The sequence below is a fragment of the Lynx canadensis genome, chromosome A1, assembly GCF_007474595.2.
Source record: "Lynx canadensis isolate LIC74 chromosome A1, mLynCan4.pri.v2, whole genome shotgun sequence".
In the NCBI taxonomy this organism is placed as follows: Eukaryota; Metazoa; Chordata; class Mammalia; order Carnivora; family Felidae; genus Lynx; species Lynx canadensis.
Window position 1 is genome coordinate 1,417,423 of NC_044303.2, and position 18,220 is coordinate 1,435,642.

The following is an 18,220-nucleotide window of genomic DNA, read 5'->3' on the forward strand; positions in this document are numbered from 1 at the left end:
GGCATGTGATCGCGGAGATAGCACAGCGCGCCCAACACAGAGGCTTCGTTTATTTTCTCTGCAGCAGATGAAACAGAGTTAAACGCAGAGGAAAGGCAGCCGGCCCCTTCTCCCAGAAGACAGCCGCGGCGATCTGCAATTCATTGGCACAGCTCCGCGGAGGGGGCACTCCCGACCAGGCGAACTCCTCTTCTTTACGAGAGGAGTGGAAGTAAAAATGAAGGGGCGGCTTGCTTACAGCAGGCCGAGAGGCCTAATCCCCCACCATGTTGATAATTTTCAGAGTAAAGCCCTTTCATGAGTGACAGCCCATCCCACCCCACCTTCCTGAACCCTCCACAGACAGAGGGGGGAAGGCTGCCCCTCTGACGGGCAGCAGCTGACAATCTGAAACGGGCACCGCCTACACACGCACATACATACGCTCTCCAGAAACAGCAAGCTCCTGGACGGACGTTCAAATCACCACCAACACGAGGGCAAGTGGTTCCGGGGTCAGGCGGGAGAGTGAGTAACAAAGGTGGCAAGCGTAGGCAAGGTGCTCAGATGGGAACTTTCTGGGCACCTTATGTGAGCAGTGCCCGGTTTAATTCCAGGCTGTGTTATAGCTCCGTGGCTGACAAGTAACCAACGTGGGAGATGAGTAGACGAGAGCTCAGGACCTGTCTCCACTCAACACTGGCATCCCTGAGCCATGTGCATCCTTCCCAGGCAGCCTCATCCACAGAGCATCCATAAGAGGGGCGCCAGGAGCATCCGATGGGCTAAAGCAGCCCCCACCAGCTCCACGGGACCACCACGTCCCCAACTGAAGTAAGGCTGTAAAGTGTGGCTGAAACCGTTTTGACTGATTGCTAACATAGATCCAGGCACCAAGAGAGATTGCGACCAAACTCAACTTTGAGATCATCATCATCAGCAAACGTCTCCCAGCCACCAGATGCCCATCCCTGAGCCCCTCTACACACCCACAGGGAGATGAGGCAGACCAGGAAACGCAACATAAGAAACATTGGAGAGGAAGAATGTCAGGGACACATTAACAGCCCTCTTCCTGAGCCCGTCGCCTCCTGGCTCTAGTCTATGAAGCCCACTTGAAAATCCCAAACTACCTGTGTGCTGAGAGAACATGCCCACCCCGTAGTGACCCCCGCTCACCCCCCAGTGCTCAGATGACCCAGAGCTCCTCCCCCCCCCACCCCCAGCGAGACAACATGTGTTTGCCCAAAAGACAACACGTGATGTCGAAACTCGCTGGCTGCCGGCTCTTCTGTGGAGGGCTGGAGGCGGCAATCTTTCGCAACTGCTGACTATCCACTCTCGCCACAGCCTTTCAGAGGCACGAAGAAGGGGCTTCCTTTTCCTTTGTCCTATTTCCTGTCTGGGCAAAGAACTGTGGGTGCCTGGGGCAGGATGTTGAGGCAGCGGCGTGTGAGCCGATGCTCCGGGCCGAAGGGAAACAAGCTCCTCAGAGACCATAAATGGTCCTGGAATATTTGGGACTGCCCGTCCAGCTTGGGTTGAATTGTTCAGCACGCCTTTTCCCCACCTGAGCTCAGTGGAATCATCTGGGCAGGAGATCGGTGGGCAATATCAGCGCAGGAGAAAGAAAGGATAAAATTCCAAAGACGGCCGGCTTGGGTGATTGCATTTGGGTAAATTAATGTTGGCTTAGGTATAAAATGATTTCCAAAAGTAAGAAGAGACTGATTTGTGAAACAAGGTCTGGACTTACTTTGGTTATGCTATTTGACCTTGATTAAAGAAGTAAAAGCGAGCAATCCTAAAATGGTATGAGAAATATCATTACTCAACAATGAGTGGCTGAACTACTAGTCAGAGGTACTTGTTAGGTGTGGCAGGAAAGTGAAGGAGGTGTGGTCTCATCCATCAGGTAGTTCAAAATTAAGAGACATGGGTAAAAGTCTTGATAAAGGACTTACGAGGCATTTTCTAAACAATCTGACTTAGCTGTTTTTCCTTTTTTTCCCACCTGACTTAGAAGTAAAATTACTGGTTAGAAGTTGGAAGTTTCCAGGCAAGATTAACAATCTAATCAACAAACAGTTTACAGTTTCTAAGAGTCCTTTCTACGGACATGTAAATGTCATAAAAGCAAAGACATGTCATGTTTCGTGGCACTTGGTAACTGGATGCTTCAACTAAGGTCCCTCTTGGTGCTAATTTCCCATATCTGAGTGGTAAACATGACTGGTTTTCTTCTATATTCTGTGGGTCTGAGTCTCCATATTTTACGACCACTCTCCACTTTCCCTTGTACTTCGGTAGGAGGATATCCGGACATCCAGAACCATGCAGTCATGTGAATGGTGGTCCAAGCCGTCCCTCCTGTCAGCACGCAGAACCAGGAGGCATCTCTGACCGGCCCTTTTTCCTCACCTCCCTGAGCAAGCCCCTTAGCCTCCCCACCCCCACACTCTAAGCTACTCTTGCTCAGCAGGAGGACTCTCCCTGCTCTCAGTCTAGGACCCTCAGCCTCACCACGGCCCTGGTGGCTCATACTAGGAATCCTGCCCCAGTTCTGTGAAGTAGCTGTCCCCCTCTCTGAGCCATCTTCAACATGGAAGGAACCTTCCGATCACCCTCCAAAGGCAGCACTTCCACCACATCGCAGGGCTGCCCTGTGTCTACACCGGTCCCATGTCTTCAGAGTAACGCTCATGATTTTGTATAACCCAACCATTCCCAAGCCTTCTGGCTCTTTCCTCCTGCTCCCCAAGTACGTGAGGTGCGTGTGTCTTTCCGGTCAGGCTGGCCTCCTCACAATTCTGCATGCCCCGTGCTTGCTCTTGGCCAAGGGTCTCTGTTTATCTTCTTTCCCACCCTCACACTCTCTCCTCCCTGGTCAGCCCAGATCCTGCCCAGCCTGGCCCTGGCTCCTCCAGGCAGCCCTTCCCCAGCCTTCACCTCTGATGGCCTGCCGGTGCTGAGGGTGTGGCCATCGTCATCTACTATCACATTCAGTATGGCCGGAGCTCAGTTAGCTTTTCTGTCCTAACAAGCTGTCCCCAGTTTCCCAAGGTCACACTGAGCTCACAGCTGTTACTCAACCTTGGCTCTCCTGATTCTCCTTTCCTCACATTAATACATTAATCTCAAAAAGACTTACTGAGTGCTTGCACGCCAACTTGTACTCACCGTCCAACAGGCCTCATCATGCCCCCCCACTGTGTAAGTCCGCCCAGTTAATTACAACAGAGGGGTGCAAGGGAACAAAAAAAAGGGGTAGGAGGCTTAAAGTCAACCTACCGAACCAGAATCTCAGGAGCAGGACCAAGAATTTGCATTTTAGTAAAACTGGTCCTACTCCGAATTGTGTTGAGGAAACCACACAGCGCAGTAAAATGGCTACAAAATCCTACTAAAAATGTGTACACATTTTTAAAATGACTCCCCGACAGTAGGATTATTTGGTTAGTACTCTCTCTCTTCAGCTAGACAGTGAGTTACGTAGGTGAGGGAGACAGCGTGGATTCTATCCCATCGTGCGTCAGGTACACAGATACAATTCAAGACATTTTTGGATAAAATTCTCTTTAAAACTGCCGGGATCGCACAACTCTCTAAATACACTGAATCACATTAAATTATCCAGCTTTAATTGTGTGGCATGCGAATTACACCTCAATAAAGCAGCTACAAAATACTATCGGATTAGCCAAGGCGTACCGCCCCGGAAAAGCGGAATGAGGGGCCACCGTGCTGGCGGGTAGAGGCACTCACAGGATGGGCCACGAGGCACTGCTGCACGTGTGCGAGGCCAGCAAACAACTGGGAAGGCAGGAGGCAAGAGGTGGAGCTGCTTAAGACAACTTGGTCATCGATGATTTGGTCTAACTGAGCAAAAATCTTCTTCTTCAGCTCCAGGTTTTCTGGAACGCATTCCTGAAAAGAACATATTCAAATTACTATGGATGATACTGCACTCAGGCCTCAAGCAAAGCAGCTCGTGTCTGATTCATTCCTAAAAAAAAAAAAAAAAAAAAAAAAAAAATCAACGAACCAATTAGAAAACTGCCAGCAATATTTAAGAGCAAACCAAAAAGCCGCTGGAGAACATGGCAAGTCTCCGGAAACTCCGGAAACTGGGGGGCGTGTATGTGGGAGCTGAACTTTCTAGCTTTGCATAGGCCTGAAAACTCGCAGGATAAAAAAGTCTGCCGAGCACATGGGGGTTGACTCCACGACAGAACACAGAACAGCACCTCCAGAGAGGCGCTACAAACATCCACAGCAGTCATCACCACTTATGTTCCCTATCTGTTCTGACCATCAGAGCAACTTATCTTCAAGGAAAAACCTTATCTTCGTGAAACGAACAGACACGTTACATCCATAATTCCCGAAGAGCTTCTTGAGAATTCATTTCTAATTGGAAATCCTTTTGAAAAGGACCTTTGTTTCTACAAATCTAAAATTACTTTAATGGGGTGTGGGAGGAGGACAGAGGAGCAAATTTGGATTAAGTACTGCAGATAACACCACTCTGAAATCCTAATCGTGCACAGAGCCGGCTGGAGCGAGAGGACATTCTCAAACAGCCAAGTGTGGGGCCACAGGTGAGGCCTGTTCCTGGGGACACGGCGGATACCGCCCTGCTGCGGATGGAAGCGGAAGGGGAGAGGACACTCGGGCTGCTCCAACCCCTTCCCTCCTGCCACCGACTCCTCTGGGAAATCACACAGCGGTCGCTCCCGCCCAAGACGGGTCCCAGCTTACCCGGAGGCCATAGGCCCTGCAGGGGAGGCATCAAGAACTCCCAAGGTTCCCTGGAGAATTTATAGGACCATGGCCTCAGTGTGGTCCGGTAACCATCAGCATCAGAATAAACTGGGTGCTTGTTAAAAATGCAAATTCTCAGGCCCTCATGAGGGTAGGGTCCTGATATCTGCATTTTAATCAAACATTCTGATGATTTTTGTTCCTGCTGAAGTCTGAGACCCACTACTCCGGGTGTAGGTCTTCTGTACTCTCAGTGTGGCACACTACCAAACACACCCTCAAGACTCTCTCCAGCCCGATGTCAGAGCTCTGTCCTCCCCTCCTCCCCGAGCTACGCAGGGACCCACCAAGGATGCCCTGATTAGTGTAGCGGCATCGTGGTAGCAGAAACGGTATAAACACCAGCAGACGACCAGAGAGAGGTGCGTGAAGGCGAATGTGCAATGCTGAAGGGCCACTGGGAATCATAGGGAGAATCACCCCTCAAAAATAAAGGTTTTCAGGTTTGACTTAATAATATTGAATCATTAATCATGAAATCTAATAGTATATTGAAATCAGCTGTGTAAATATTATGACCCGAATTCCGTTTCTGTAATCCTCTACAAAGTTTAAAAAGTTTTACTCTGAGGGTAGGGAGTCAACATCGTGTTTGTTTATACTTTTAAAAAATATAATCAAACCATGTGAAATTTTTATTAAGAACAAAAGGTCACATAAGCGCCACATCTCAAAGACAAGGAAAAAAATGGAGTCATTTAAGAACTGTAAAGCCCATTGTATTAAATCCCCTTATCACAAAGGGGAAAAAAGCTACAGTAGCTGGCTGGTTGTATTGAGTAATTCCTGGATCAGTTAAGTCTGCAAGTTGGGTTAAGTTTAAATGGAGCCTTGTAGTAAAGCCAGAGACTAAGAATGATGCAGATACTGTTTAAGCTAATGAAAGAGTCCTTGTGAACAGCCTTATTGTGAGTCTGTCACACAGATTCGCCCCTGAAATGCTATGCCTTCTTCAGATCGTCTGATTATCAAAGAGGCAAGAAAACTTGAACCAGAGGAAACCCAAACCTGCTACAATTATGTAAGGGTTTTTAACGGCACATTTGCTTGAAGTTTTGTTGTGGTTGATGATGATAGCGGCAACTGTGTTCAGTTTGCTGGGCCAGGGTTATACTGCCTCTGTCCATGTCAAGCCTTGAGTTCACTTCCTTGCTATTCACTGGGGAGCCGATACTCCTTGCCTGAGAAAGAGTGTGAAACGCTATTAATCAGGATTAATCGTCACCTGTGGTTGACTGCAAAGCTGAGAGAGGCAACGGTCATTCTCTCTGCCCTAAAGGGGCTGGGAGGAAGGGCAGAGAAAAGTCCCCAACAGTGAGACAACTGAGAACCCGGCTGCGACGCTGCGACGCGGCCTCACTCTCTCTAAACTATAGCAATGTGACCAGGTGACAATCCAGCCTTGCCTTCTGAACTCAGTGGTGTTTTTCAGGGCTCCTTTCTAGAGAAAACGGGAAGTGTTAGCAAACATTCTGTCACTATTCAAAGGAATGAGCTTGACTTGGCTTAATTAAACTCTGACAGCATTTTGGAAGCGATGATTATTATGTTCGTGTTTTGTTTGTTTTGAAGCGGGAGGGAGACACAACACATAATAAATGATATTCTCACGCACAACACATAATAAATGATATTCTCACGCACAACACATAATAAATGATATTCTCGCACAACCACTATGCTCAGGTTTCAACAAACAAAACTCTGGGGACAAGTAAAGAGAGCACAGCGTAACTTCCCAAGAATCACAACCTTTCCTGGTACATCAGAAGTTTACTCATCTCAGGAAGTATCAAATAGTTAAAAAGTGAGGTTAAGTTTAAACACCCCTTCTTCCCTTGTCTTCTTGAAAGCAAGAAACTGAATGTTGGTATTATTATAGGCATAACTTTTAATTCTCTCTAACTTACTTATATTTTAAAGGACAAATCATGTATAGACTTTGGTGTTTTGTGATTACAGTTACCTGTGACAGCATTCAACTCATTAGGAATGTTCTGGAAAGGCAACATGGCCATGGCAAGTCAGAGCATTGGATAATTCCCAGGCAAAGGGAGTCCTACCTAGGAACTCACTTCCGAAGTTTACTCACTCGCTGTGCAACAATACACATCTTCCAAAACAAATATTTTCATGGGGAAAATGAAATTTCATTATTTTTTTTTTTTTAAATCAGTTCAGGCATTTTAGATAGGCGTCCTGTTGCTAGAAAATCTACATTTGTTAATGCAAAACATTTGGAAGCAATCTTCAATGTGCCTTCCAGAAAGAAAGCAAAACTAGATTAGAAGACTTTAGTACTCAAAATATTTTACATGCAAAGAAGTCCTTTTAGCCAATCGTAGGGGAAGGACATGGCAAGAAAAAGGTGAGCTAAAACCTCACTTCAATCATGGCAGAAGGAAATTCTCTCTCAAACTAAAGATGGAAGTGATCCACATTATAAAATCTGTTAGCACTAATTGTATCTTGTCAAGTTTTATTGCCTCAGGCCATAAACTGCACTAAGCCCTAACCAGAGGCTCGTTCTTTTCCTTGAAATAAAAATAAAAAACATTTTTAAAGCATATTACAAATCCTAAACAGAGTTCCACGATAATCTGGAACAAATTGTATCCACTCTAGAGAGACCTTTCCAAAGTAAAAACCAGTGTAGGCCACAGATTTAGGAACATTACTTCCTGGGGATTAGGTGTTAAGGTTACCTGGATTGTTTGCTTTACATCTGTTTATTTTTGAGAGACAGAGAGTGAGAGACAGACTGCAAGCAGGCGGGGGGGGGGGGGGGGGGGGGGCAGAGAGAGAGGAGACACAGAACAGGAAGCAGGCTCCAGGATCCGAGCTGTCGGCACAGAGCCCGACGCGGGGCTTGAACCCAGGAGCCGTGAGACCATGACCTGAGCCCAAGTCGGAAGCTTTCCCCACTGAGCCACCCAGGCACCCCTGTTGTTTGCTTTAAACAGCAGCCCTTTCTACGGGTAACCACAGGGGACGGAGAAGAGGCTGAAATGGCACCTGCACCACTTGCTGTCCCGATGATGAGTCTATTCCCACCCTCATTCCAAGGTTATTTCTGGGACCTTTAATGAAATCATTTATTTAGAATTGGGTTAGAATGCCTGCCAGGAAAAAATTACAATTAAAATTATTTTTTTTAAGCCTGCAATTAGCAGACAGTGCATTTCTAATAGTTCTCATGAGGAAGACTTGGGATTTTTAATACAAAGTGCTGGGAAGAGCATGAAACAAAACTGGAGAAGGATTAAGCAAGGCATAGGCATGAATTTTTAAGACAAACAAAAAACAAGTAAGTTGATGTGAAGGCTATCACATCAATCACTGAGACCATTTGTTACCAGGGAGGACTGTGTTTGAATTCCAGGTGGCAAATTCGAGAAGACTACGTGTATTACCTTTTTACATGACTTTCTTTTTGCCTGTGTGTCAGACGCATGTGTAATGCATTTCCACCAGTGATCTGTCTTTATAAAGCAGCACTTCTCAAAGCAGCAGAGGACAGGGAGAGGTCTATTTGTGAGGTTTGGGGGCAGGGGGGAAACATAGAAATTTAAACACAATGCTTTTGCTAATAATAATTGGACTATGTATTTTCAGCCCAAACCCTTTGTTATTGCAATGAGTGAAACAACAAATTGCACTCAACATATTTTGTTGGATGACAACCATTGTTTTATGAAAACATTCTCATTTTTGAAAACTCAGGTTTTATAGTATCATAAACTAGTTTCATTTGCAACCACGTATATGTTTGACTATAAAATAATTTTATAGTACTCTCAACGGGAACAGCATCATCAAGGCAACAGCTATCCATATTTTGACTCCATCTGTCCAGAGGATAAACCAAAAAGTCAAAATTTGTAGGTGTAATTAAAACAGTTCTTATTTATCCTTCAAATCTTTTTTAATAAAAGAAAGCCCAAAATATTAACAAGCCGAGCATCCAATTTGAGAAGCCGAAATAGAACACAATAAATCCAAAGAAAAATTAAAAGATGATAGCAGAACATAGCAGAAACCAATAAAATAGAATATAAGGCAAATAAAGAGCCATTACTTCTTTAAAAAGACTCCTAGCATTGGGGAGCCTGCGTGGCTCAGGTGGTTGAGCATCTGACTTCAGCTCAGGTCACGATCTCATGGTTCGTGGGTTCAAACCCCATGTCGGGCTCTCTGCTGTCAGCGTGGAGCCTGCTTCGGATCCTCTGTCCCCCCTTCTCTTTCTGTCCCTCCCCCACTTGTGCTCTCTCAAAAATCAATAAACATTAAAAAAAGAAAAATATTAAAAGAAAAGGAAATGGCTACATTTAAACAAACAACAATACTGTAAAACAGAATTCAAAGCAAAAAAGCAAGAATTTTTTTCAGGTTGTTGCTGTATTCCCAGCTCCAAGAACAATGTGTGACAAACAGCAGGTATTCGGGAAACATTTGTTGAATCGATGAATTAACTAACGAAAACTTCTGTGACATAGTAGTCAATTTCATACAATGCCTCCCCAAGCTCACTGAATACATATATTATCATTACATTATTTTAGAGGAAATGTCTAAAGGCTGAAGGAACAAACAACAGGCACCTCCCTGCCTTCTGGCAGCCGATGTGGCAATCCTGGCCATTTCTGGACCTACACGTTCAAAACAGACGCCTATCTGCCATGGACTAAAACCCTGTCCTCTTTTACTAAGCATTTTTTCTGACTGAGGAAAATACTCCGTTGAAAGTCCGGGCAGTGTTTCCCGGTCCTTCTTCCCCAATTTCTGCAACAGCATGAAGCCCTGAGGGTGAACGGCTCTGTCTCCTTTCAGTATAACATGTGATGGATGGACTCTCAGCTACTGCGACGTGTTGCATGTTGCATAAGCGGATGCTGCTGCTGCTAATGCCCCGCCCGTTACTCAGCTACGAGTCATGTTGCTAATCCCACCGATAGTACTCCATGGTAAAAACAACCTCCAGTATTTTTTTAATTTTTCGTTTTTTTTTTTTTTTTAATTTGAGAGAGAGAGCACAAGCAGGGAAGAGGGGCAGAGGAAGAGGGGCGGGGAGAACGAGAGCGAGTGAAAGCGAGAGAGGAGAGAGAGAGAATCTTAAGCAGGCTCCACGCTTAGCAGAGTCCGATGTGGGGCTCGATCCCCTTAGCCTGGGATCACGACCTGAGCCGAAATCAAGAGTTGGACGCTCAACCAACTGAGCCACCCAGACACCCCTCTAGAATTTTTTTTAGTAGAAAAAATTCTGTGACCGGTATCTAGTGCAATGACTCCCATTTAATTTACAGTATAAACCTTAACATTATGCCACATCCCACAGAAGCTCCTCTTGGTATAGGTGTTGTGTACTGGTCTTCTGGAATCTTGAAGAAGGCTACTACACAAAGTGGATCAATTGAGGGAACCTTGAGAAGATGGAAGTCGAACACTGGCTGACAAGTTACTAAATGTTAGCATTAACATCTGAATTAAAAGACATTTCTGACGAGGAACTAGTTTATGCAAGGAACTTTCCCACTCAGAATAAGATACAGTCCCTGCTTTTCAAGAAGCACATGTTTTAAGAAGCAGGTAAGAAGACAGACACCCACGGGGCACCTGGGCAGCTCAGCCAGCGGAGCGCCTGACTCTTGGTTTCAGCTCAGGTCATGGTCTCACAGTTTCATGGGTTCTAGCCCCATGTCGGGCTCTGCTCTGACGGCACCGCTGAGACTGCTTGGGATTCTTTCTCTCCACCTCTGTCTGTGTCCCTCCCCCACTCGCGCTGTCTTGGTCTCTCTCAAAAAAATAAACTAAAAAAAGATAGATATCCATGCAAGTAGCTACAACAGAGCAGATGATACGCACTGTAACAAAAGTAAGCAAAACGACTATATGGCACCAAGCCAGAAGGCCACACCCACCTGGTCAGACTTGAGGATTACAGATACTACTGGTCAAATAGGAATATTAATCTAGTACCACAAACTGCTCTTTTTTTTAATTTTTTTTTATAAAAATTTTTAAATCTTTATTTTTGAGAAAGAGAGAGTCAAAGTTCAAGCGGGGAAGGAACAGAGAGAGGGGGAGACACAGAATCCAAAGTAGAGTCCAGGCTCCGAGCCGTCAGCACAGAGCCCGACACGGGGCTCGAACTCACAAACTGTGAGATCATGACCTGAGCCGAAGTCGGACGCTTATCTGACTGAGTCACCCAGGCGCCCCACCACAAACTGCTCTTAAGTACAATCAGTGGGGGGGAAACATTGGTAACAACAGAAGGAACATAAAAATGTTTTTATGTGATCTCCAAAGGTCTTATTTGCCAACCATACCCCAGGGCCTACCACTGGGCACAGAAGGAGCTGTAAGAACAAACTACTTGTAGAGAGCATTCCACTTTCAGGAATGGTACACTAGATTGTTATGGACAACCCTGCTGAGAACAACTAAAAAAGCTGAAAACATACAAGAAAGAATCTGTCTGAGACAGTGAAGAACAGCAGGGCCGAGATAGGGTCGTAGGGAAACTTGGAGACATCAGCCTTATGTATATGGCTCCTCTTTTATCCTCAAGGCAATTGCTTATTTCAAAAGCACAGACAAGAGGGCGGAAACAATAATCACAGTTTCTGGCAGATGCAGATTGTTGAGAGAAAACTGGAGCTCAGGGCCTGGTAACTGCTCTAGGTTCTAGCCGGGACCCTCAAGGGCTATACCCTAGAGCAACAGTGACCAGTCCTCATATGTCTCCACTCATCTCAGCCATGATTAAATTAAAGGCATGAGCTCCTGGCTTCTCTGAAGGACAAAAGCATAACCAGAGCCTTGATTGTTTGTAAGCAACGTCTCACACTCAAACACAGAAATGAAACAGGTAGCACCAAAGACCTGATTGAAAATCAAGAGAAAAAACAGACTTTAGAAATAGACCCATAGGATATCCAGAGCATGGTGTTATCAGACATCAACTTTGAAATAACTATTATTAATATGTTTAAGAATGAAAAGATAATGAAAATTTTTAGCATATAACTAGAAACTATAAAAAAAATCAAATGGAAATTCAACAACTGAAAAATACAATGAAGACTTTTATTTTTAAATGTTTATTTATTTATCTTGAGAGAGAGTATGAGCGAGGAAGGGGCAGAGAGAGAGGGAGAGAGAGAATCCCAAGCAGGCTCCATGCTGTCAGCGCAGAGCCCCATGTGCTAAGAAAGGAAAAGTTCTCTTCCAACTGAAGATTTTGAAGCACAAACTATCCCCAGATTAAAGACTCTAATCAATGCAAAACTCATCTTGGTAAAACACACACCCTACCAACAGGTATGTGTTTAGTCAGAGTCTCTAGATTAACAAAGTTGAGGGGCGCCTTGGTGGCTCAGTCAGTTGAGCATCCGACTTCGGCTCAGGTCATGATCTCGTGGTTTGTGGGTTCTAGCCCCGCGTCGGGCTCTGTGCTGACAGCTCAGAGCCTGAAGCCTGCTTCAGATTCTGTGTCTCCCTCTCTCTCTGCCCCCCGCCACTCACACTCTCTCTCTCCTTCAGAAATAAACATTAACAAAAAAAAAAATTTAGATTAACAAAGTTGCAATCCTTCCCAATTAAAAAAAAAAAAAAAAAAAAGACAGCAACAAAATAAACCCATGACTGAAGCCATGAGTCATAGCCTTTTAGTTTAAACTAAAAGAGAATGAACCCTATTTTAAGAACTGCGCACAAGGACGAGCTGTCAGCAGCTTTTGTCACCCTACTGGTCATCAGGTGATCTGCTGGTCTGGCTAGTTTTACCCTTTCTGCTCTCTCCACTTCCCTCAAGGAGGACGATTCTCCTCTTCATGCAAAAGCATACAAGGACAGTGCGAGTACCAAGCAGGGGGAGTCTCTTCCTCTCATTTTACTGCTCTCTATGTCACTCAAACTAGCCCACTAAGGATTGTTTAAAAAAAAAGATTTACCAGTTTTGGTATAAGAAAACAGCCATTCTAGCCTTGTATATAGCTTCAAAGCAATGTAGCATATAGCTTCTTGTGTCTCACTATTGCATTAACTTAGACAATATTCTTGGCTGGTTAAACACCTTTAAGAAGCCAGCTCAAAGATAGGACCAACTAACTGGATGATAAAGTCTGCACATCTACCCACGGTTTAATCCAAAATCAGGAAAATTCCTTGTTACTCCTGTGATGGGACAGCTAAATATTACTTACTAAATGATAAAAACAAACAAACAAAAAGTCCTTCCTTCGTGGCAAAACGATTTTATAATCCAGTTTTTGGAAATTTCAGCCATCATTTAAGTCCATATTTATGCCAAAAAGATTTAAGAACAGATGGACAGGCTTACTCCTGTGAAGGAGAGCTGACAGACAAGTCTACTAGTGCATGATGAGACCCATTCACTTTCCAATCCACTTAGGACTACGACCAGTAGATATAAAGTTCTCGAAGTTCAAATGTCCACGGGAAAAATCTAAGGGAAATCATTGGAAACAACTGTGACCTGACAAATGACTTGTTCAACATGTGAATACAAATACATTTCAATTCACTTAAGTGACTGAGACAACAGCACAAAAACCTACCATTGCTGAAAACCCATCGTAATTGCGGGGAGGGAACCGAAATAAAAACCCTTATCCCTAGGGGACGAGCAGGCACTACGGAAGCCACATCCCTAAGCTCCCAGGGACACAGTGCCTGCCTGAGACTAAGGTCTGACCTGAACTACAAGAAAAGCCCCTTCACTGCTCCCATCACCAGGCTGACAAGTGTAAGGTAACAAGTAACAGGAGAATACTTCTGGGAGAGGGACCGAATGGGAATATGGAAAGAGATCCTCTCTGAGGGCATGCAAAGGAAGACTGAAAGCTGAAGGTGAAGATATTGAGAGGGGGAAAAACTTCTGGCCAACCAGTCTTGGTTTTATTCACAAGGTATTACTGGAAGAATTTGAAACTGTAGTGCACCAAGAATGACCACAGCAATGACAAACCTAAACCTCAACCAAATCCTAAGTACATTAACTCAAATCCCCACTGTAAAAGCCTCACAGAAGAAAACGCATGCCAAATCCCAGGCGTAAAAACTGTTTACCTCAGTAATACTCTCCTACTCAAGACGTCTGGCTTTCAAAAACAAATCATTGTGAGGCATACAAAAAAGTACACACCCAAGAGACAAAGTGATCATCAGGACCGGACTCCAAAGTGATTCAGACGGTGTCACGATCTGACAGTGAATTTAAAGTAACTACAATTAATATGTTAAGAGCTCTAATGGAAAGTATGAAATCACATGGGTAATTTTTAGCAGATCGATTGGAAACGATTTTAAAAAAGTACCAAAGAGAATATTAAAAAATGAAAGAGTAACAGAGAACATCTTTGACCAGTTCATCAGGAGACTCAAAACAGCTGAGGAAAGAATCAGTGAACTTAAAGATGAGTCAAAGGAAATTATCCAAAATGAAGAAACAAAGAGCAAAAACACTGAGAAGAACATACAGAGCATCCAAGGCCTGTAGGAAAAATATCAAATGATGGAACACTTGTGTAACTGGAATCCCAGAAGAGACAGGAAAAAAATATGAAAGAAATGATGGCTGAGACTATTCCAAAACTAATAAAAATCACTAAGTCATATGACCAAGAAGCTCAGAAAACACACTGCAGGATAAATAAACCTCCTTACCCTAAAACTCCCACAAATCTAGATATATGATATTCAAACTGCTAAACTTACTGAAGACAAAAATACTGAAGGTAGTCAGAAGAAAGTTACATAATACACACAAGAACAAAGGTAAAATTGCAAGACTTTGTGAGAGATCAAGCAAAATACAAGATAATGGAGTAACATCTTTAAGTGCTGAAAGAAAAAAACCTGTCAACCTAGAGTTCTATACCCAGTAAAATTATCTTTCAAAAGAGAAGGAAAAAAAACTTTACTGAGAAAACAACTCAGGGAATTCATTCCCGTAAGACCTAGTCTTATGAAAAGTCTGCAGACAGAAGGAAAAGAAGAAACCAGACAGAAAACTGGATCCACACAAAGAAATGAAGAACAGTGGAAATGGAATAAATAAGATAAAAAAATGTTTTCTTGTTTTCAATTCCTCTGAAGTATAACTGAATAGCCAAAGCAAAAAAAAAAAAAAAAAATCCAAAAAATTTACAATGCATTGTAATGAAATGCATTAATTGATTTTCAAATATTGAATAAGCCTTGAGTGTGTGGGATAAATCCCACTCGGTCATGGTAAAGAATTCTTTTTCTACCTTTTTGGATTTGATTTGTTGACTTTGTATTGTAGATTTTTGTATCTATGTTCATGAGAAGTATTGGTCTATACTTTCCTTTTATCGTAATGTCTTCATCTAGTTTTGATATTGTGGTAATGCTGGCCTCTCAGAATGAGTTGGGAAGTCTTCCCTCTGCTTCTGTCTCCTGAGGTTATAAAGAACTGATATACTTTCCTCCCCAAATGGTTGGTAGAATTCACCAGTGAAACCACCTCAGCCTGGTGTTTCTTTTTAAGAAGATTATCAATTATTTCTTTATCATACATAGGCTTATTCAGATCATCTATTTCTTCTTGTGTGAGTTTTGGCAGACTTTTGTCTTCCAAGTAATTGGTCCATTTCACCTAAGTTTTCTGGTTTGTGGGAATAGAGCTGTTCACGGTATTCCTTCATTATCCTTTTTAATGTCCATATGATCTACAGATCTCTTTCATTTCTGATATTAGCAATTTGTATCCTCTTTCTGTTTTTCCTTAGTTAGCCAGCTAGAGGGATATCAATTTTACTGGTCTTTTCAAAGAAACAGCTTTTGGTTTTGTTGATTTTCTCTATGGACTTCCTATTTTCATTTTCATTGATTTCTGCTCTAATTATTATTTCTTTTCTTCTGCTTATTTTGGATTTAATTGTATCTATTTCTTCTAGTTTCTTAAGGTGAAAACTTTTATTATTGATTTTAGATATTTCTCCTTTTCTAATACATGCATTCAGTGCTATAAATTTCCCTCTGATCACTGCTTTCACTGCATACCACATATTTTTTTTTAAAGTTTATTTATTTTGAGGGGGAGAGAGAGTGCAAGCAAGTGTGCATGGGAGAGAAGAAAGAGAAAGAGAAAAAAATCTCAAGCAGGCTCCACACTGTCAGCACAGAACCCAATGTGTGGCTTGAACTTACAATGAGATCATGACCTGAGCCAAACTGACTAAGCCACCCAGGTGGCCCCCACAAATTTTAATAAGTTGTGTTTTCATTTTCATTTTGTTCAAAATACTTTTTTAATGTTTTATTTATTTTTTGAGAGAGAGAGAGAGAGAGAGAGAGAGAGACCATGCATAAGCGGGGGAGGGGCAGAGAGAGAGGGACAGATGATCTGAAGTGGGCTCTGTGCTGACAGGATGACAACAATGAGCCCAACGTGAGCTCAAACTCACAGAATTCAAGGTCACGACCTGGGCCTAAGTTGGATGCTCAACTGACTGTGCCACCCAGGCACCCTGGTTCAAAATATTTCAAAATTTCCCTTGAAATTTCTTCCTGGATCAACGTGTTATTTAGAAACATACTGTTTAATCTCCATGTATTTAGGGATTCTCCAGTTATCTTTCAGTTACTGATTTCTCGTTTAATTTCACTGTGATATGACAGCAGACATTCCATGGTTTCTATTCTTTTACTTGTGTTAAAGTGTGTTTTCTGGCCCATCATGTGGTCTGCCCTGACGAATTTTCCATGTGAGCTTGAGAAACATGTGTATCCTACTGTTGTTAGATGAAGCAGTCTACAGATGTCAATTATACCCAGTTGATCGTGGCGTTGTGAGTTCAACTATGTCCTTACTGATTTTCTGCCTGCTGCATCCGTGCATTTCTGAGAGACAAGTGTTCAAGACTCTAACTACAGTAGTGCATCTATTTCTCCTTGGAGTTCTAGCAGTTTTTGTCTCATATAGTTTGACACTCTGTTGTTAGGCACATACATACTAAGAATTGCACATCTTCTTGGAGAAATGACCCCTTTATCACTATGTTATGCCCACTCTATCCCTAACAATTTGCCCTGCTGAGAAATCTGCTCTATCTGAAATTAATATAGCTACTCCTGCTTTCTTTTGATTAGTGTTAGCATGGTACATTTTTCTCCATCCATTTACTGTTAATCTATGTGTATCTTTAGATGTAAAATTAGGCTCTGATAACCCCAGCAGATCAGGCTCTGGTTAATAAAATTGTTAAGAACAGAGTACTCTGGCTTATTCTGAAATCATTCCTTTCCCCATCCTCCTTCCAGAAGTCCCAGGATATTTTTCTCCTCTATTTACTGTAAGAAGCTAGTTGAGCTCCTGAAGGTAAATCTCATGTAATTGTGGGGTCTCTCTATGACCGGGTCTCCCCGGACTTTTTAACTCTCAGAGTTCTCCACACTAAGCCACCAGCAATTGGCAAATACAGTTTTTTTTTTTTTTTCCATTTCAGCATGGTTCACATGGTGGTTTCTGCTCATGAGTCTCTGCTCGTAAGCCACGAATCCCTATATTTGTCTGTTTCTCCAATTTTGAGGGCTGCAGTTTTCCCTGTGTTTTCCTTTCTCTTATAGATCCAAGAAGAATGTTGATTTTTCAGTCTGTTCACCTTTTTGCTTGTTAGGATAGAATGGCAACTTCCAAGCCTGGAAGTCCTAGCAATGCACTATAAATGAGCATGTAAAAGTAAAGGTAGGCTAATAATTGTACAAGGAATGTGAAGCAACATAATAATATTAAAAGGTAGCCTTTGATTAAAGGCTTAAGCCCCATGGCCACTATAAGTAATAAATCAATAATGGAGATGAAATAGAATCAAAGAAATATTCACTTAACACAAGAACAGGAAAAATAAAAAAATAACAAGTGGAAGAAAACAGCAAAGAAAACAGAATATTTTAAGTCACCTGTATTAGCAATCACATTACATGTGAATGGTCTAAACACACCAATTAAAAGTCAGAGACTGTCAGACTGGATTAAAAAGCAAGGCCTAGGGGCGCCTGGGTGGCGCAGTCGGTTAAGCGTCCGACTTCAGCCAGGTCACGATCTCGCGGTCCGTGAGTTCAAGCCCCGCGTCAGGCTCTGGGCTGATGGCTCGGAGCCTGGAGCCTGTTTCCGATGCTGTGTCTCCCTCTCTCTCTGCCCCTCCCCCGTTCATGCTCTGTCTCTCTCTGTCCCAAAAATAAATAAACGTTGAAAAAAAATAAATAAATAAAAAAAAAAAAAAAAAAAAAAAAGCAAGGCCTAACTCTAAGATATCCAGAAGCTACTTTAAATATATATACTTAGATAGGCTAAAAATAAAAGAAGGAAACCTATCTCCTGCAAACACTAATGAAAGAAACTGGTATTTGCTCTATTAATATCCAG

At 43.0% G+C, this 18,220-nt stretch overlaps 1 protein-coding gene across 5 annotated transcripts in view; it reads right to left on the minus strand.

Moving 5' to 3' along the window:
* CRYL1 (crystallin lambda 1) overlaps window positions 1-18,220 on the minus strand; it is a 130,447-nt gene that overhangs the window by 29,141 nt on the left and 83,086 nt on the right. For all 5 annotated transcript variants that reach the window (XM_030307518.1, XM_030307484.1, XM_030307500.1 and 2 more), the window contains one exon: window positions 3,745-3,906. In XM_030307518.1, the coding sequence (XP_030163378.1) occupies window positions 3,745-3,906 (162 nt within the window). The remainder of the gene's footprint in view (window positions 1-3,744; window positions 3,907-18,220) is intronic.